The sequence below is a fragment of the Cherax quadricarinatus genome, chromosome 54, assembly GCF_038502225.1.
Source record: "Cherax quadricarinatus isolate ZL_2023a chromosome 54, ASM3850222v1, whole genome shotgun sequence".
Classification (NCBI taxonomy): domain Eukaryota; kingdom Metazoa; phylum Arthropoda; class Malacostraca; order Decapoda; family Parastacidae; genus Cherax; species Cherax quadricarinatus.
In genome coordinates, this window is record NC_091345.1 from 3,369,823 (window position 1) to 3,392,003 (window position 22,181).

At 40.6% G+C, this 22,181-nt stretch overlaps 1 protein-coding gene across 2 annotated transcripts in view; it reads left to right on the forward strand.

The window, feature by feature from the left end:
- Positions 1–12,705, forward strand: part of LOC128699115 (protein HID1) — an 85,891-nt gene extending 73,186 nt beyond the window's left edge. For both annotated transcript variants that reach the window (XM_070096533.1, XM_070096534.1), the window contains 2 exons: positions 7,204–7,362; positions 12,496–12,705. In XM_070096533.1, the coding sequence (XP_069952634.1) occupies positions 7,204–7,362; positions 12,496–12,559 (223 nt within the window). In that variant the 3' untranslated portion in view covers positions 12,560–12,705. The remainder of the gene's footprint in view (positions 1–7,203; positions 7,363–12,495) is intronic.
- The last annotated feature ends 9,476 nt before the right edge of the window (positions 12,706–22,181 follow it).

Below are 22,181 nucleotides of genomic sequence, written 5' to 3' on the forward strand. Positions count from 1 at the left end.
AGTGCCTCCAAACTGTCAATATCCCAGACCCCTTCTTTAAAATGCAGTCATTGTACTTCTCATTTCCAAGACTCAAGTCCAGCTGACCAGTTTCCCTAAATTCTTTCACTAAATATTACCCTGCTTACACTCCAACAGCTCGTCAGGTTCCCAAAACCATTCGTCTCCATTCACTCTGTGGGCAAGCGAGAGGTGACTTGCGAGGGGCATTTGAACTGAGGGTCAGCATTGGTTACCCTAACAGTGTAGCAATAGTAAAACAGTTTGTTTTTTAACAAATAGGCTGTTTCCCACCAAGGTAGGGTGACCCAAAAAGAAAGAAAAACCCAAAAAGAAAGAAAAAACTTGCATCATTATTCACACTTTCAACATCACTCATACATAATCACTGTCTTTGCAGAGGCACTCACATACGACAGTTTAGATGTCCCGCCAAACTGCCAATTTCCCAAACCCCTCCTTTAAAGTGCAGGCATTGTACTTCCCATTTCCAGGACTCAAATCCCTTCACAAAATATTACACTGCTCACACTCCAACAGCTCATCAGGCCCCAAAAACCATTCGTCTCCATTCACTCACTCCTATCTAACACGCTCATGCATGCTTGCTGGAAGTCCTAGCTCCTCGCCCACAAAACCTCCTTCACCCCCTTCCTCCAACCTTTCCGAGAACAACCCCTCCCCCGCCTTCCTTCCCCTACAGATTTATACGCTCTCCAAGTCATTATACTTTGTTCCATTTTTTCTAAATGACCAAACCACCTCAACAACCCCTCTTCAGCCCTCTGATTAATACTTTTAGTAACTCCACACCTCCTAATTTCCACACTCCGAATTCTCTGCATAATATTTACACCACACATTGCCCTTAGACTCAACATCTCCACTGCCTTCAGCCGCCTCCTCGCCACAGCATTTACAACCCAAGCTTCACACCCATATCAGAGTGTTGGTACCACCATACTTTAATACATTCCTTTCTTTGCCTCCATGGATAACGTTTTTTGTCTCCACAGATACCTCACCTCAGTGCACCATTCACCTTTTTTCCTTCATCAACTCTGTAGTTAACCTCATCTTTCATGAACCCATCTGCTGACAAGTCAACTCCCAAATATCTGAAAACATTCACTTCTTCCATACTCCCTCTCTCCAATGATATCCAAAATTTCTTTATCTAAATCGTTTGATACCCTCATCACCTTCCTCTTATCAATATTCATTTTCAATTTTCTACCTTTACACACCCTCCAAACCTCAAACACTAACTTTTGCAACTTTTCTTTAGAATCTTCACTAACTTTTGCAACTTTTCTTTAGAATCTTCCAAAAGTGCAACTCCCATTTTGTATTTGATTCTGCATGGTGCTCAGTAACACCTCACGCTAATCCCCAGACAGCTTAGGATACAACACAGTACAGTCGACCCTCAGCTAACGATGGCATCACCTTACGTTAAATCCAGCATATGATACATTTTAACGCAAAAATTTTGCCTCGGCTAATGCTAAAAAACTCACCCTATGCGATTCTTTCGAGACGCGTCCATGTGTGGCCTGCGCACACCTCAGTTGTCCCATGGGTGCCAGTGTTTACAAGCCAGCCAGTGTGGCCGCATCCATGCATACAGTCGGAACATTTCATATTATCACAGTGTTTTTAGTGATTGTACCTGCAAAATAAGTCACCATGGGCCCCAAGAAAGCTTCTAGTGCCAACCCTGCAGGAAAAAGGGTGGGAATTACTATGGATATGAAGAAAGAGATTAAGGAAATGTGTGCAAAGTGGCTTGAAATGCAAACCTTTATGGATGAAAATCACCCTTACACAGCTATTGCAAGCCGTGCTGGTGACTATTACAATGACAGTGCTGTGAATCACTTTTGACAAATCATAAAGGAATGGGAAGTACAGGCCTCTATGGACAGATATGTTGTGCGGCAGAGGTCCAGTGACTCTCAAGCTGGTCCTAGTGGCATTAAAAGAAGAAGGGAAGTAACCCCGGAAAAGGACTTGATACCTCAAGCCCTAATGGAAGGGGATTCCCCTTCTAAACATTAACAATTTCCACACATTCCCCTCCTCCCATCCCATCAATCATCACCAGATCTTCAATAAAGGTAAGTGTCAGTTTGTGTGTATAAAAATTAATATTTCATGTGGTAAAAAAAAAAAAATTTTCATACTTTGGGGTGTCTTGCACGGATCAATTTGATTTCCATTGTTTCTTATGGGGAAAATTAATTCAACTAACGATAATTTCAGCATACGATGAACTTTCAGGAACGGATTAATATCGTTAGCTGAGGATCCACTCTACTTGCATTAATAGTGTCATCAGTACATAGTTTACATGACATGTTTATGCAACAATGTAAACACACACAGGTACAAATATTTTACATTACTACTGTTCTAACATTCATGTACATATGTACAACCACTGGTCTTGTACCTGGAACTGTTGCAGTCTGAGAGTGCTTGAAATTTGGCTTCATACACAGCCATGTTTTACATTATACATAAGGTGTGTGTCTGTGCTTTGGTGGGTAAGACGTCTTGTGTGTGTACAGACATAGCATCTCTTCTGAGCCCATTTATTCTTTTCTGTAGCAGGAAGCATCATTAGACAATGATCACCAAACTTCAAACAAGAGAGTATTCGATGGTCATCTGGCAGCAATACAGTGGACCCTCGGCTAACGCCAAATTCGGCTAACACCTCGCTTTGGTGTAAAAAAAAATTGGCTCAGCTAACACCAAAAAACTCGGTTAAGAGCTCTCGTCCCAAACGTGTCGGCACGGCGCTCTGAGCGGGCCTGGCCACTCACTCCATGTACCAGCCAGTGTGCCAGTGTTTACAAAGGCAGTGACGACGATTCCGCACGTACATGCAATATATTTTGTATTATTCCATTGTTTTTGGTGCTCCAAGAAAGCTTCTAGTGCCAGCCCTGTGGTAAAGAATGTGAGAAACACATATATTTTAAGAAAACGTTTGTAGAATAATATGAAAGTGGTGGTGGTAGCGGTTGTGATGGTGGTAGAGGGTGGTAGTGATGGTGGTAGAAGGTTGTAGTGGTGGTGGTAGAGGGTGGTAGCTATTGTGATGGTGGTAGTGATGATGGTAGACGGTTGTAGTAGTGGTGGTAGAGGGTGGTAGCAATTGTGATGGTGGTAGTGGTTGTGATGGTGGTAGAGGGTGGTAGTGATGGTGGTAGAGGGTTGTAGTGGTGGTGGTAGAGGATGGTAGTAATGGTGGTAGAGGGTTGTAGTGGTGGTGGTGGTAGAGAGTGGTAGCAATTGTGATGGTGGTAGAGGGTGGTAGTGGTTGTGATGGTGGTAGTGGTGGTAGTAGAGGGTGGTAGTGATTGTGATGGTGGTAGAGGATGGTAGTGGTTGTGATGGTGGTAGAGGATGGTAGTGATGGTGGTAGAGGGTTGTAGTGGTGGTGGTAGAAGGTGGTAGCGATTGTGATGGTGGTAGAGGGTGGTAGTGGTTGTGATGGTGGTAGAGGGTGGTAGTAATGGTGGTAGAGGGTTGTAGTGGTGGTGGTGGTAGAGAGTGGTAGCGATTGTGATGGTGGTAGAGGGTGGTAGTGGTTGTGATGGTGGTAGAGGGTGGTAGTGGTTGTGATGGTGGTAGAGGGTTGTAGTGGTGGTGGTAGAGGGTGGTAGCGATTGTGATGGTGGTAGAGGGTGGTAGTGGTTGTGATGGTGGTAGAGGGTGGTAGTGGTTGCGATGGTGGTAGAGGGTGGTAGCAATTGTGATGGTGGTAGAGGGTGGTAGTGGTTGTGATGGTGGTAGAGAGTGGTAGTGGTTGTGATGGTGGTAGAGGGTGGTAGTAATGGTGGTAGAGGGTTGTAGTGGTGGTGGTGGTAGAGAGTGGTAGCAATTGTGATGGTGGTAGAGGGTGGTAGTGGTTGTGATGGTGGTAGAGGGTGGTAGCAATGGTGGTAGAGGATGGTAGTGGTGGTGGTAGCAATGGTGCTAGAGAGTGGTAGTGGTGGTGGTAGAGGGTGATAGTGGTTGTGATGGTGGTATGTTATGATAAGTCATGGTGAGGCTGCCAGTTCTGACAAAAAAGCAGCTGAAAAATATGTGCAGGACTTTAAGGGGTACATAGAGGCTGAAAAATTAAAACCCCACAAGTGTTCAGTTGTGACAAAACAGGCCTGTTTAGAAAGAAAATGCCAAACATGACCAACATTACTCATGAGGAAAAGGCACTCCTAGGACACGAGCCAGAAAAGGACTTGTTACCTGAAGTCTTTATGGAAGGGGATTCCACTTCCAAACAATTGAACACCTTCATCCTCTGTCCTCCTCCCATCTCATCACTCATCAACAAATCCACAATAAAGGTAAGTGTGATGTTATTATTGTTTTATTTTGCATGTATCATTGTTTTCTGTGTGGGAAAATGTATATTTCATGTAAAAAAAATATTTTGTTTAATACTTTTAGGTGTCTGAAACGGATTAATTGGATTTCCATTATTTCTTATGGGGAAAATTAATTCGGTTAAAGGCTAGCTCTCTGGAACAGATTAAAGGCGTTAGCCGAGGGTCCACTGTATTTCCAGCCTTCTGAGCATCACTTTTAGTCACTGTATGTTCAGAACCAAAGAATTCATCATCGGTTCCATAATTCTTGTTGCTGGAAATCTCATTGGGAATTAAAACTCATTCAATTTGCCTGGGAATGAGGCCTGTGTGTCCATGCAGTATGTTGTACATAGTGTACTAAATATGGCATTCCCACAGTGCACTACAGGGACCTGATTTTTTGGATACAGCATACTGCCTGCACAGACCCTTTCACTCATAAGTATCACTACTAGGCCTCTCGTGCCAAATTTGAAACTGCTAGAATTTATGCATTGATAACATGAGGGACCCAGGCATCAATAACATAGATCATTGTGACAGCCACTGAAAGGGTTAAGGATATATGGTAAGTAAATAATTTTTCAGTACAGTGGTACCTTGACTTGCGAGTTTAATTCGTTCTGTGACTTAGCTCTTAACTCAGTTTGCTCATATATCAAAGAAATTTTCCTCAGTGAAATTAATTGAAATGCCATTAATCTGTTCCAGCCCCAAAAAAACCACCCCAATTTTTTTTGTTACAGGTTTTTTAATAAGAAAAATGTATTTATAAATAAGAAATACAGTGGACCCCCGCATAACAATCACCTCCAAATGCGACCAATTATGTAAGTGTATTTATGTAAGTGCGTTTGTACGTGTATGTTTGGGGGTCTGAAATTGACTAATCTACTTCACAATATTCCTTATGGGAAAAAATTCGGTCAGTACTGGCACCTGAACATACTACTGGAATGAAAAAAGTTCGTTAACCGGGGGTCCACTGTATTGTATATTCCACCCACCACCTTCACTACTCCACCCACCACCATCTTTAGTACACCCACCACCCTCACTACTCCACCCACCACCATATCTACTCCACCCACCATTATCACTACTCCACCCACCACCTTCACTACTCCACCCACCACCATCTCTACTCCACCCACCACCCTCACTACTCCACCCACCACCATATCTACTCCACCCACCATTATCACTACTCCATTCATCACCATCACTACTCCATTCATCACCATCACTACTCAACCCACCACTATCACTACTCCACCCACCTTAATGTTTCTGAATTGGAGGTTTCCTCTTCCCTGGATTGATACACCCAAACAAGGGACGAGGTGCCTCACTACAATCTGGGATTAGTGTGGGAGTATTATCCTTCCAATTATGTCTTGGGATGGGACGAAATACCTGACATTCCTCTGGGCACAGAGTTGGATTTGACTTCAGATGCGCCGCCAATTAGTGGCAGCGTATCTAAAGCTCATTCGTAACACGGATTTTGGCTTGCAACTCAAAGCAAAAAATCGACCAAGTGACAGCTCATAACTCAGAAAACTTGTAAGTTGGGGCACTCATAAGTCGAGGTACCACTATACTTGGTGTAAGTACTTTGAATTTATAAATATTTTTTTATTTTATTAACACATCACCCATTTCCTACCAAGGCAGGGTGGCCCGATAAAGAAAGGCTGTCATCATTCACTCCATCACTGTTTTGCCAGAGGCATGCTTACACTTCAGTTATAAAACTACAACAGTAACACCCCTCCTTCAGAGTGCTGGCACTGTACTTCCCATCTCCAGGAATCAAGTTTGGCCTGCCAGTTTCCCTTATTTCCTTCATAAATGTTACCTTGCTTACAATCCAACAGCACGTCAAGTCCTAGAAACCATTTGTCTCCATTCGCTCCTATCTAATATGCTCACGCACGCTTGCTGGAAGTCCAAACCTCTCGCACACAAAACCTCTTTCACCCCCTCCCTCCAACCTTTCCTAGGCCATCCCCTACCCTACCTTCCCTCCACTACAGATTTATACACTCTCGAAGTCATTCTATTTCATTGATCTTCTCTACATGTCTAAACCATCTCAATAAACCCCTCCTCAGCTCTCTGGATAGTTTTGGTAATACCACACCTTCTAATCTCCAAACTACAGATTCTCTGCATTATATTCATACCAGGTAAGACACATATGCAACAGTTAGGTATCTTTATTTCAAAACGTTTCGCCTACACAGTAGGCTTCTTCAGTCGAGTACAGAAAAGTTGATAGAAGCAGAAGATACTTGAAGACGATGTAATCAGTCCATCACCCTTAAAGTTTTGAGGTGGTCAGTCCCTCAGTCTGGAGAAGAGCATTGTTCCGTTGTCTGAAACAATATGAAGTTGAAGTGACAGGATGGAGCCTTATATAGTGCCAGGAGGTGAGACGTAGGTTGCTTTGGGAGGGCAGGTCCCTCTCAAACCCAGCCGTTCTCACTAGTAGAGGTTGTCGAAGTTGATGGTCTGTACCAAGATACCCTTGTGTTGCAGTGTCAGACAGAATGAACATTAAAATGGTATAAAATACCGACAGATTGTTAGGTAAGACACATATGCAACTGTTGCATATGTGTCTTACCTAACAATCTGTCGGTATTTTATACCATTTTAATGTTCATATTCATAGCACACATTGCCCTCAGACATGACATCTCCACTGCCTCCAGCCTTCTCCTTGTTGCAACATAAAAATTTATATTTATAAATCTATAATATAAATACAGTATTTATAAATATTTACATTATTCATATCTTCCCACAGAGGTCTGACTGACGAAAGTGAGATTTTGCGGTTTCTTCAGCATGGTACGCTGGTGGGCCTACTGCCTGTCCCCCACCCTATTCTCATCCGCAAATATCAAGCTAATGCTGGAACTGCCACATGGTTCCGCACATATATGTGGGGCATCATTTACCTCAGGTAATTATCATAATGCTGGAACTGCCACGTGGTTCTGCACATTCAATTTAAATTTAAATTTCAATATATGTGGGGGCATCATTTACCTTGGGTAATTATCACAATAATGCTGGAACTGCCACATGGTTTTGCAGACATGTGGGGCATTATTTACTTTAAGTGTTTTTTTTTTTAATGAACCAGCCATATCCCACCAAGACAGGGTGACCTAAGAAGAAAAATTAAAGTTTTTTCTCTTTTAGTAATTTATACAGGAGAAGGGGGTTACTAGCCCCTTGCTCCCAGCATTTTAGTCGTCTCTTATGACAAGCATTGCTGACGGAGGAAGAATTCTGTTCCACTTCCCCATGGAGATAAGAAGAAATAGAGAAGAACAAGAACTATTAAGAAAATAGAAGAAAACCCAGATGGGTGAGTAAATATATATGCTTGTACATGCATGTGTAGTGTGACCTAAGTGTAAGTAGAAGTAGCAAGATATACCTGTTATCCCACATGTTTATCAGACAGAAAAAAAGACACCAGCAATCCTACCATCATGTAAAACAATTACAGGTTTCCGTTTCACATTTGCTTGGCAGGACAGTAGTACTTGGCTGTGTTTCCTTGTTTCTTCAACTTTTTACCATAAACTTGAGAATAATAATACTAATTCTAATTTTTCAACATTTATGTATGTTCAAAACAGTACAATAAAATTGTAATGGTTGGAAACAAAGGCATAACTAACAGATCTCCATGCCAACCTAGTAAGATTCTTTCAGTTATGTGTATTACTGTACAGCCTAGGAAAGTTAGCATAAGCCTTGCTCTGACCACCATCATAGGATACAGATATATACCTAGTTGGATAAATCTCATTAGGCCAGCATGGCACATTAGATAGTGCAACATGACTTGCCACTGGTCCACGTCAGACCGAAATGCCGTCATTACTTTCCCCTTTCCTAAGTGTGGGTTATTTATATATTGTCCCAGTCACAGTAGTGTGGCGTTTTATTCTTCTGCAAGTTTAGGGTTGGCTTGCCATGAGTTTGAACCCCTACTCTGTTCATTGAATAGTAATAAAAAACTAGTGAGGAGCCCTCTCAGTGTGCCTGGTAATCCATGCACTGCTGTTATTGTTTTTTTTAAGGCAAGGAGTTCTCTCAGTCTGCCTGGTGATCCATGCACTGCTGTTATTGTTTTTTTCATGGTGAGAAGCCCTCTCAGTCTGCCTGATGATCCATTCACTTCTTTTATTGATTTTTTTTTTTGTGGTGAGGAGCCCTCTCAGTCTGCTTGTTGATCCATGCACTGCTGTTATTGGTTTTTCATGGTGAGGGGTCTGGTGATCCATGAACTGCTGTTATAACAACAATAATAATAATCTTTATTTCTACAAGTACATGTACAAAGTGTGCAGTCCTAGCTGACATCAATGACATACACTACTATATAGAAAGATCCTTGTTATGCAGAGTATTTTGGACAAATTAGGTCAGTTTTGTCCCCAGGATCAGCCCCACACCAACACCAGTCGACTAACACCCAGGTACCTATTTTATTGCTAGATGAACATGGACAGCAAGTGCATTAACCCTTTCAGCGTCGGTCCCTTTGTATCATGGCTTTAAAGTTAGTGTAGGTCCTATAATATGACACCACAAGCTCAGCTCACTCAGATAAGCTATGAGTGGTAAATTTGGGCCTAGATATGAGAGAATGGGTCTGTGCGGTAGGTGTGCACCATATAAAAAAATCCTGCAGCACTCAGTGCATAATGAGGAAAAAAACTGCAACCATGTTTCTGGTTTAAAACAGCAGCTTTCCAGTGTATTTTCATATGGCTTTTATGGTTGTAGTCTCGGTTTCTTGATCTCATTTGATAGAATCAAGGATGTATGACAGATTTTGATTAGTTTCAGGACTGAAAGTAGTTTGGAATTATGCTCAAAATAGCGGAATCTTTTTATTTTTGCCAATATTCCAGAGTACACAAATGACGTCGCTTTTCCAATACGCATCCAACTGGTCAGTCTAATACACACTTGGGAATGCACTGACATTATTTGTACAATTACGTATTACAATAATGCATAGTCTACATAAAAGTAAATTTTCTGTTTTGTGCAATAAAAATTCAAAATAAAAAGAAAAGGTAATATAAGAGGGGCCTGGAGACATGACTGAGGAGCCAAGGAAATGTATATTTAGTGCCAGGAATGTCTATGTTGTTTATTCTGGACCTTATTTTCAAATTGGCAGTTGTTGAATATTGTGTGAAATTGGCCAAATTACTGATTTCTGATCACTTTATTGGGTAGTTGAAATAGGTAAATGGATGGTTTCTTGTTCTCGTTCCATAGAATAGAAGGAATACTAGTGAAGTATTTTTGAGTTTGATCGACTGAAAAAATGAAATTGGCCAAAAATAGAGCATAAAGTAGGAGAAATTGCCTATGCATAAATATCACTGAGACCACTAACTTTGCAAGAGCATAATACCATAGGTTTTACATAAGAGTTTGTACTTTTGGTTTCATTACCTTCCGGGAAAAGATTCTCTAGATAGCCCAGTAGAGTAAATTAATTTTCTGTCTAGTGAGAGTGAGTAATATCACAGTGTCCAAAACTGTTGTCCAGAGGGCTGAGGAAGGGTTGTTGAGGTGGTTTGGACATGTAGAGAGAATGGAGCGAAACAGAATGACTTCAAGAGTGTATCAGTCTGTAGCGGAAGGAAGGCGGGGTAGGGGTCGGCCTAGGAAAGTTTGGAGGGAGGGGATAAAGGAGGTTTTGTGTGCGAGGGGCTTGGACTTCCAGTGGGCATGCGTGAGCGTGTTTGATAGGAGTGAATGGAGACAAATGGTTTTTAATACTTGACATGCTGTTGGAGTGTGAACACAGTAACATTTATGAAGGGATTCAGAGATGGGAAGTACAGTGCCTGCACTCTAAAGTTAATGTTGCAGTTTAAAAACTGTAGTGTAAAACACCCTTCTGGCAAGACAGTGATAGAGTGAATGATGGTGAAAGTTTTTCTTTTTTGGGCCACCCTGCCTTGGTGGGAATTGGCCAGTGTGTTAATAAAAAAAAAACAACCACTCCAACATTATATCCCTTCCTGCTTTTAACATATCTGTCATGATCCTGTCAGTTCCAGCTGCTTTACCCCCTTTCATTCTACATAATGCCTCACTCACTAAAAACAACAGACATAGCCCCACTCCACAAAGGGGGCAGTAAAGCAACAGCAAAGAACTACAGACTGATAGCACTAACATCCCATATCATAAAAATCTTTGAAAGAGTCCTAAGAAGCAAGATCACCACCCATCTAGAAACCCATCAGTTACACAACCCAGGGCAACATGGGTTTAGAACAGGTCGCTCCTGTCTGTCTCAACTATTGGATCACTACGACAAGGTCCTAGATGCACTAGAAGACAAAAAGAATGCAGATGTAATATATACAGACTTTACAAAAGCCTTCGACAAGTGTGACCATGGCGTAATAGCGCACAAAATGCGTGCTAAAGGAATAACAGCAAAAGTCGGTCGATGGATCTATAATTTCCTCACTAACAGAACACAGAGAGTAGTAGTCAACGGAGTAAAGTCCGAGGCAGGCACGGTGAAAAGCTCTGTTCCACAAGGCACAGTACTCGCTCCCATCTTGTTCCTCATCCTCATATCTGACATAGACAAGGATGTCAGCCACAGCACCGTGTCTTCCTTTGCAGATGACACCCGAATCTGCATGACAGTGTCTTCCATTGCAGACACTGCAAGGCTCCAGGCGGACATCAACCAAATCTTTCAGTGGGCTGCAGAAAACAATATGAAGTTCAACGATGAGAAATTTCAATTACTCAGATATGGTAAACACGAGGAAATTAAATCTTCATCAGAGTACAAAACAAATTCTGGCCACAAAATAGAGCGAAACACCAACGTCAAAGACCTGGGAGTGATCATGTTGGAGGATCTCACCTTCAAGGACCATAACATTGTATCGATCGCATTTGTTAGAAAAATGACAGGATGGATAATGAGAACCTTCAAAACGAGGGATGCCAAGCCCATGATGACACTCTTCAGGTCACTTGTTCTATCTAGGCTGGAATATTGCTGCACACTAACAGCACCTTTCAAGGCAGGTGAAATTGCTGACCTAGAAAATGTACAGAGAACCTTCACGGCGCGCATAACGGAGATAAAACACCTCAATTACTGGGAGCGCTTGAGGTTCCTGTACCTGTATTCCCTGGAATGCAGGCAGGAGAGATACATGATTATATACACCCGGAAAATCCTAGAGGGACTAGTACCGAACTTGCACACGAAAATCACTCACTACGAAAGCAAAAGACTTGGCAGACGATGCAACATCCCCCCAATGAAAAGCAGGGATGTCACTAGCACGTTAAGAGACCATACAATAAGTGTCAGGGGCCCGAGACTGTTCAACTGCCTCCCAGCATACATAAGGGGGATTACCAACAGACCCCTGGCAGTCTTCAAGCTGGCACTGGACAAGCACCTGAAGTCGGTTCCTGATCAGCCGGGCTGTGGCTCATACGTTGGTTTGCGTGCAGCCAGCAGTAACAGCCTGGTTGATCAGGCTATGATCCACCAGGAGGCCTGGTCACAGACCGGGCCGCTGGGGCATTGACCCCCAGAACTCTCTCCAGGTAAACTCCAGGTAAACTCACATCCTGCTCTTCTTCACTCCTAAAAGACGTTATACCTCCCTGGCCAGTGCATGAAATTACCGCCTCCCTTTCGTCATCCACATTTAAAAGTTCCTCGAAATATTCCCACTATGTACCTTATACTTCCAGCTCCCCATCTACTTACTCTCCTGCTCTGTTTTTAAGTGACTCCCCTTTATATTTCTTTGTGACTAGTTAATGGTCCTAGTCAGACTGTAATGTCAAGTTTCACTTGCCTACGTGCAACTGTGTATTAGTAAATGTTGCTAGCCTGCAAGCTCTTCTATTGCTACTTGTCAGCTGTTCTCCTTTTTTTTTTTTTTTACTTGCTAGCTTTGTCACTGACACCACAGCGCAGATGCTAAGTTGTAATTTAATATTTTGTTAAAGACATTTCTTACGTTTTAAAAAATCTCAGATAACTTTTCACTCTTTCCAGAAATGTTGATCCTCCAATCTGGTATGATACAGACGTCAAGTTGTTTGAAATCCAGCGAGTGTAAGACTCAGCTGCTGCTGCTACTGCTGCTGCTGCTGCTGAGCAAGGAGTTCCCTGGGTCTTGTACTCTTGTTCAGAATCTCAAGCAGAATGACATATAAAGCATTTAGTCAGTATTTTATATATTTCATGACACTATATATCCAAACCTTGTGCAAATTATATCTTAGTTTCATATATTTCTCCTCATTTCATATAAATACCGTATATTCTGGAGTATTACCTGACATTACTTATATGTTGACCTGCTGTTTTTGCCAAAAAACATGTACTTAATTTTCCATGTATCTCATGTATAAGTCAACCCTAGTTTTTGATGTACTGGGTAAAATAGTTTTGATGCAAAAATTTATTTTGGCCAAAATCTGGAAAAAAAAAAAAAACAGAATCAAACATAAGTGGCTCCAAATAATTAGAATAAGAAGAAGTTTATTTTGACATGATACATGGTTGTACAGAGGAATATAATAGTTGGGTGTACATGCCAAAAGCCCCTTTTTATGCAGAGCATTTCGGGCAAACTTGAAAATTAACTTAAGATTAGGAGGGCAATAATAGTTCATATGGCCATTTGATAAGTTAAGGCGAGTACAAGAAAATTGAATATGTATTCTATTAGGTAACGCTACATGGCTTTAATAAGTCTGGTTGAGAATAATTACAATACATGTATTGAATTAGTTTATAAAGATTACAGTATTAAAATAGAACAATTTAAAACAATTTATAATATGTTGTATTACAATTTAGTACTATTTACAATGAAATTTAGACATCCTAATTTTGAAGTAGTGAGTAAGTGGTTGAGCAATCCTCAGCACAATATGAGTAGCTTTTGAGTAACTGGTAGGTATTAGGTTAGGTTTGTCTGATTAAATTTAGGTGATGAGGTGATTTCTTGAAAATTTCCAAATCAGTAGGCATCCTTTCCAAGATACGATGCTATGTACTACAAACAACACTCCTTAACCTATACCACTCTTTAATATATATCCTTACTCACCTATGGTATTTGTGCCTGGGGATCAACCACAGCCAACCACCTTAAACCTTTACTAGCCCAACAAAAAAATGAGAAATATTTGTGACTAAAACAAATACACTAGATAAACATAATAAACAGGAACACTGCAGTAGGTCTAATTTCTTATGCTCGGAAGGTCCTACTCACAAGAATAGAGCACTGCAATAGGGCTACTGGCCCATGCTAGGTAAGCCTCACATCTAACCATTCCATTTTCATCTATTACCAAATTCACTATTTTTATTTTTTGTTATGTATGGGTATGGCACAGGGTGATTAGTTTGTGTATGCTTATTTTAAGCGTGTGTGAAATATTCATGTTTGTTGGGAAGTGGTTACTAAACAAGTGTAGATTATATTAACCCCTTAACTGTCCAAACATAGATCCACATTACTACCGCTAGCGCTCCAAACATATTCGTTTTGTATTTTTCCTGAGATCCCTGGTCAATATAGAATGGGTCTTAGGACTCAGTGTGTGCAGTATTAAGAAAATCTGAGACCACTTAGTAGCTTGTGGGAGTACCAGTTCAATTGAGCACCAACTAGAGCAAAGAGTGTGACAAACACCAGGGATTCACTGATGCCATGTCTTATTAACACTCCCCTTTTAAGAGGAAAGTGATGTTGACCCCGAGTTTAGTGGCTTTGAGATGGACGTTGCCACAGGTGGACGAGGAAATATCAAAAACCTCAATAATAAGCAATGTGCAACATCTTTTCAATTTTGATACCATTGGTAGTGTCATCCTGCCAAAATGTCCTATAACCCATGCCCTAAGTAAAGAGAAACAATTCTGGAACATGTGTAATATGTATTCGGCAGACTGGGTGGCTGGCTGGCCAGGTGGCTGGTTGGCCGGGTGGCTGGTTGGCCGGGTGGCTGGCTGGCCGGGTGGCTGGCTGGCCGGGTGGCTGGCTGGCTGGGTGGCTGGCTGGCCGGGTGGCTGGCTGGCTGGCTGCCTGGCTGGCTGCCTGGCTGGCTGCCTGGCTGGCTGCCTGGCTGCCTGGCTGCCTGGCTGGCTGGTTGGCTGGTTGGCTGGTTGGCTGGTGGCTGGTTGGCTGGTTGGCTGGCTGGCTGGCTGGCTGGCTGGCTGGCTGGCTGACTGACTGACTGACTGACTGACTGACTTTGGATGTCTCTATCTCCATCTGTCTGTCTGTATCTCTGTCTGCCTGTATCTCTGCCTGTTTCTGTCTCTGCCTGTCTCTATCTCTGTCTCTGTTTCACAGGTACACATAAATAGTTATCATACATAGTGTAAATTACCTAGGATTACTCAAAAAATCCAGACAAAGTACTATATAGTGCTTGTAGATATAAGGCATAATAAGCATGACTGCAAGTAATACGCATTTTCACTCGTTCAGAAATCAGACAAGACGACTCTGCATCATGTGTAATACCTGTTAGTTGATGAGCAGCTGCTCTATGAGACAGAGAGAGAGACAAGCAGACAGAGAGACAGGAAGATGGACACACAGGCAGACAGATAAGCAGAGACAAAGAGACAGAGCTAGGCAGATAGACAGACAGGCAAATACAGACAAACAGATAGACATGTTATATGTAACAATGAAAACAAACAAAGACAAAGGCAGTGCACAGTCATCAACTGTCACTCCACTGCTGCACTGTCAGCAGTGGAATGACACTCGTCTTACCCATGCTTCAAGGAGTTTCATATATACTCCAGCATGTCTAGAACATTGCTGAAACGTATAAATACTTTGTATATATTTCTAGACAATAGTAGGTGACCACAGCAGGTAAAAATGTTCACCTGTCAGTGTGTTTGTGACTATTTGAGTACTATTTCAGTACCTAATATTAGTGTCAGAACAAAATTGGCTATGAAATCAAAAGAACTACAACTAATTGTAATTATCAGAACATAAAATTTACATAAATTAAAAAAATGAGAAAAAAAGGTATATCAGCAACACTTCTGCAGGTGGTAGGACTCCATGTCGCAGTCAGGTGAGCATCCAGCGCCAACTTATCAGCACCAAGACTTATCATTCTCATTACTAAATTTATTAATTGTAATATTGTTATATGTTTTATACTAACATAAATTAAAAAAATGAGAAAAAAAGGTATATCAGCAACACTTCTGCAGGTGGTAGGACTCCATGTCGCAGTCAGGTGAGCATCCAGTGCCAACTTATCAGCACCAAGACTTATCATTCTCATTACTAAATTTATTAATTGTAATATTGTTATATGTTTTATACTACTTCATTACTATAATTCTACCTAGTATGCAAATAGATATATTAAAATGTACTGCTCCATAACCTGTGTCAATTAAGAGAAAGAATTAGGATTAATCTGCCTGAAATGCCCAGGCATGCTAGAGGCTATCCTTGTTATCAACATTTTAAAATATGTAAACCACACATTGTAAGCTTTGCAAGGAAATAAACATTTATTTATTTATTCTTCTTTCAACACACCGGCCGTATCCCACCGAGGCGGGGCGGCCCTAAAGGAAAAATGAAAGTTTCTCCTTTTACATTTAGTAATATATACAGGAGAAGAGGTTACTAGCCCCTTTCTCCTGGCATTTTAGTTGCCTCTTACAACACGTATGGTTTATGGAGGACGAATTCTGTTCCACTTCACCATGGAGATAAGAGGAAATAAACAAGAATAAGAACTAGAAAGAAAATAGAAGAAAACCCTGAGGGGTGTGTATATATGTGCTTGTACATGTATGTGTAGTGTGACCTAAGTGTAAGTAGAAGTAGCAAGACGTACCTGAAATCTTGCATGTTCATGAGACAGAAAAAAGGACACCAGCAATCCTACTGTCATGTAAAACAATTACAGGCTTTCGTTTTACACTCACTTGACAGGACGGTAATACCTCCCTGGATGGTTGCTGTCTACCAGCCTACTACCTAGGATTTATTTATTTATTTATTTATTTATAATTTCTTGGTCATGTATCTCGGTAAGTACTGACCCTAAATTTTTTTTTTTTCTTTACACAGAAAATTGCCCTCTTTAATTTAAAAAAAAAATAAAAATATTCAGAGCACTGGGCAAAAGAACGTAGATCTACGTTTGGACAGTTAACAGGTTAAAGTTAACATTCAAATAATCTAATCTCAACTAGTGTGTAGCTGTACAATGTCAAGTACATGTACTTTTAAGTTCTACTTTTAGTCTGCCCAAAATACTGTGCATAACCAGGGCCTTCCACAGACATACATCTAATGTTGTTTAACATTGTATTAGTTGTATACTTTCTGGAAATAAAAATTTACTTATTTTCAATTTTCAATCCAGTGGCTGTCTCTCACTGAGGCAGGGTGACCCAAAAAAGAAAAACACTTTCATCATTATTCACACATAATCACAGTTTTTGCAGAGGCACACAGATACAACAGTTCAGATGTCACTCCAAACAGCAAATATCCCAAACCCCTCCTTTAAAGTGCAGGCATTGTACTTCTTACCTCCAGGACTCGAGTCCAGCTAACCAATTTCCATGAATCTTTTCACAAAATATTATCCTGCTCACACTCCAACAGCTCGTCAAGTCCCAGAAACCATTCGTCTCCAGTCAATCCTATCTAACATGCTCACACATGCTTGCTGCATGTCCAAGCCCCTATCACACAAAATCTCTTTTACCCCCTCCCTCCATCCTTTCCTAGGATGACCCTTACCCTTCCTTCCCTCCACTACAGATTTATACACCCTCCAAATCATCCTGTTTTGTTCCATTCTCTCTAAATGACCAAGCCACCTGAACAACCCCTCCCCAGCCCTCTGAATAATATTTTTTAGTAACTCCACATCTCCTAATTTCCACACTATGAATTCTCTGCATAATATTTATGCCACACATTGCCCTTAACATGACATCTCCACTGCCTCCAGCCTCCTCCTTGCTGCAGCATTTACAACCCATGTAATTATAATTTTTTTAACTGAATTAGAAATTTATTTTCTTGGTTCATCAACTGCATTGATAGTTTGTGTAAATTAAATTTATACATGTGTAAAGAGTTTGTGTTTGCTTGGTAGAAATTGATGAAGAATCATGGCTTTCTTATTTGTACTGTTTGTGGCAGTGTTATCCATGTGTAGTACCTGAGTGTTTGGCTAACACACAAGATCAGGAGTGGTTGACGAGCCACTAGAGAGGGCAGCCCCAGCCTCAGGCTGGTAGCAGTACCTGGAAGTTGTTCCGGAGGTCAGCGCTTCATGGCCTCGCCCATGACCAGGCCTTGCCAGTAGGGAAAAGGACTGGTGGGAATGACTGGTAGGCTACAGAGGTGGATGAGTTGTCTTGTGAGGAGGCCGTCCCTGGGTTGGTAGTTATGGTGTTGGAGTGTGTGGTAGGACTGGGGGATGATTGGTGTGTCACGGAAGCACACAAGCTGCCTGGGGTGGGGTCCATGTCGAGAGAGGACATGTGAACGAGCAGGTGACACCCTGAATTAACGGATTGGGAAGAGCTATTTAGTACTGAAGATTTATTTTGATTTATTTTAATAAACCGAATAAAAATATTTGTTTACATTACCCTATTCATCCATGATTCACATTTCATATTAATAAATTGTTTAAAGAAATAGAGGTACATAATATTATTTAGTCTTACAGTAAATGAGTTAATAATGCCTCGTGTACAAATATGATACACTTACGAGGTGTCAACATCTTGAACGTAATGAGGAAAGTCCCTGTTATATGATGCATTTTAGGCAGACTAAAGTTAGTACTTACAAACTACTACTTATTACTGGTACTAACATATAAATGTATGATTTGTTTGATAATGCTGTATGAATAATTTCTGTATGTTATGAGGTGATAAACATTAGAAAGGAGAGAGTAAATGATTAAGCATTCCAGGGCCCCATTATGGACTAACCTCTGGAAATGTTCCAGAGCCTAATCTGGAAGCAAAATGGTTGAAATTGCCTCTAGCCAGTGAGGCAACTCATCATCATCCTCAAGTAACAAATAGATACTATCTAACTTGTAGTCCCAGATGTGAGACTGTGTAGTCCCAGATGTGAGGCTGTGTAGCCCTAGATGTGAGGCTGTGTAGTCCCAGATGTGAGGCTATATAGCCCCAGATGTGAGGCTGTGTAGCCCCAGATGTGAGGCTGTGTAGTCCCAGATGTGAGGCTGTGTAGCCCCAGATGTGAGGTTGTGTAGTCCCAGATGTGAGGCTCTATAATCCCAGATGTGGGAGCAGGCAGTTTCGAGTCACTCATAAGCTGGACTCTTTGGACTCACTCTCAAAAATTAAAAATATATAGATACAGCAAAAATCATAAGAGTAAAAAAGGTTTTAGAATAGGCCAGTCAGTGAAATACTTGAAGCACATCCAAATCCCTCCAATATTTCTATGTTGAAACATTAAAGGGTTAAAATAATAATGACATAGATAATTGGTCATTACATGAAGTATTACATCAGGTTTAAGACATGTTTTATGACAATTATTTGAAGCTTCTAGGGCACAGAATATTTTATTCTTCAGTTAGGTTGTTCAGTATCTTTGAATCTTTGATTTTCCTGGAGTGTTTTCTCAGGATGGGTCTGTGTTGTACAAGCAGAATATAATAATAATAATAATAATAATTTATTTTGACATGATACACGTTTGTACAAAGAAGTATAATAGTTGGGTGTGCATGCCAAAAGCCCCTTTATGTGCAGAGCATTTCAGGCAAACTTCAACTTAACTTGCATTTGGCCCAGTCAATCCCCTTTTTTATTTATTTATTTATTTTTATTTATTTATAATTTGAGCACACTTACAGAGGTACAAAAAAAAAAAAATACAGATAAGAGCAGCATGCCAAAGCCACTTATACTATGCATAGCATTACGGGCTGGCTTAAAATTAACTTAAGATTAACTAAGCAATGATGAAATCAGTGAAAAACATTAATGTAAACTGATTACTATAAAGCACAAGTGAGTATTACAAAGACAGGTCATATGGTTGCATGCATTGTTGTAAATTCAGTAGAATGGAGTATTCTGTTAGGTAGTGAATTTAAAAAAAAATAAAGTTAGATTGGGTTTTAGGTTTAACATTTATGTGATATAATTGTGAGAAACATTTAAGATATACAATTTATAAGGTTCAGTTATTCAGTATTTATTTGGTTTTGGGTGAGTAAGTGATCTTTGAGAAGAGACTTGAATTTATAAACAGGTAGTGTTTCTTTTATATTTACAGGTAATGAATTCCAGATTTTAGGGCCTTTTATGTGCATTGAGTTTTTGCATAGCGTGAGATGGACACGAGGAATATCAAAGAGTGATCTGTGCCTTGTGTTATGGTCATGTGTTCTGTTGAGGTTGGCAAGGAGATGTTTGAGGGGAGGGTTAATATCAGAGTTGAGTGTTCTATGTATGTAATAGGTGCAGTAATAAGTATGGATGTTTTGTATGGTGAGTAGGTTGAGTGTATTGAATATTGGTGGAGTGTGCTGCCTGTAGTGAGAATTTGTTATCATTCTAACTGCAGCCTTTTGTTGGGTAATTAGTGGTCTGAGATGGTTACTTGTTGTTGAGCCCCATGCACAAATTCCATAGGTGAGATAGGGGTAAATAAGAGAGTGATATAGGGCCAGGAGGGCTGACTGTGGAGCATAGTACCGTATCTTCGATAGTATGCCTACAGTCTTGGAAATTTTCTTAGAAATTTGTTGTATATGTGTATGAAATTTGAGTCTATTATCAAGGTGGATTCCTAAGAATTTTCCCTCTGTTAGCTTTGTGATAGGTGATCCGTTTATCATTATGTTAAGAGGGACATCTGTAGCTCTGTTACCAAACTGAATGAAGTAGGTTTTGTCAATGTTTAGTGTAAGTTTGTTAGTACTCATCCAGGTAGATATTTTCTGTAATTCGGTATTTACAGTATTGGCTAGCGTGACTGGGCTCGGGTGGGAGAAGACGTATGTTGTGTCATCAGCAAATAGTGTGGGTTTGAGTAATTGAGAAGCATTTGGTAGGTCATTTATGTATAGGAGAAAGAGAAGAGGGCCAAGGACACTTCCCTGTGGGACACCAACTGTAATTGGTTGTGCAGAAGAGTTTGCCCCATTTGCGTACACATATTGGCTTCTGTTGCTGAGGTATGACTTGAGGTAGTTGAGGGAGTGCCCTCTTATACCATAGTGTGATAATTTTACGTGGAGCAAGTCATGGTCAACTGTATCAAAAGCTTTACGTAAGTCAATGAAGATCCCCAGTGGGACTTCTTTTTTCTCTATTGCAGTGTATATATGTTCTAGCATGTGTATAATAGCATCATTAGTATTTTTATTAGGCCTGAATCCAAATTGGCAGGGGTTGAGTATGTTTTGGGAGATAAGGTAGGAGTAGATTCGTTTATGAATTAATTTTTCGAAGATTTTTGAGAGAGGGTGTAAGTTGGATATTGGCCTATAGTTATTCAACTCTGTTTGGTCTCCTCCTTTGTGGATCGGGGTGACCCTTGCTATTTTGAGTACTGTAGGGAAGGTGGAGGATTCAATGGATTTGTTAAAGAGTGTTGCAATGATTGGTGATAGCACTTGTGACACTTTTTTGTATATAAAGGGTGGTAAGGTATTTAAATCTCCTGCCTTGTTTTTTAGTGCGTTGATAATAAGGGAGACTTCGTATGGGTTAGTCGGAGCTAGGAACAGTGTGTTCGGGTAGTTGCCGGTGAGGTAGTCATTTGGTGGGGTATCTGAGCTTGGGATTTTATTGGCAAGGTTTTGTCCTATAGTGGAGAAGAAATCATTGAGTCTGTTTGCTGTTTCTGTTGGTGGGAGTTGGGGTTCATCTGATTTTGCTAATTTTATTTCGCTATTTCGTGATATCTTTTTTGTTCCCAGAATTTCTGATAGGGTTTTCCAGGTCTTTTTTATATCACCTCGTAAGTTGGATAATCTGTTCTCATAATACAATTTTTTTGCCCTTCTTATCAGGCTGGTTAGGATTGACGAGTAACGTTTTGTTTGGTCTCTGGTTATGTGACCCATTCTGTACTGTTTTTCATATTGGTGTTTTGTATTTATGGATTTGAGAATGCTGGGTGTTAGCCAGGGACTGTTCAGTCTCTTAGCTGTCATCTGCTTAGTTTTTTTAGGGCAGTGCTTGTTATAGAGGTATTGAGTCTTTTTTAGAAAATTATTAATACATTCGTCAATATCTGTATTGATTTCTAGCTCAGTGTGCCAATCAATGTTTGCTAATGCTGTTGTGAAGTTATTAATGGCTGCCTCATTGTGAAGTCTGAAGGTGACTTTAGTAGTGTCTTGGGGTAATTTACCAAGAGTTGTTATGAGGAAAGTAGGGTAGTGGTCTGTGGTATTATCTGTAATTATGCCTGATTTTAAAGGGGATATGGTGTTGGTCCAGATGTGGTCAAGTAGGGAAACACTAGTCTCTGTAACTCTTGTAGGTTTTGTTACTGTTGGTAGCAACATACAGTTACTCATTGTGTTTGTGAATTCAGTAACGTGTGGGTCCTGGTCTTGCAGGAGATTTATATTGAAGTCACCTGAGAGTAGTAAGTGATCTTTGTTCATGCGTGCATCAGTTATCATACTTCCTAGGTTTTG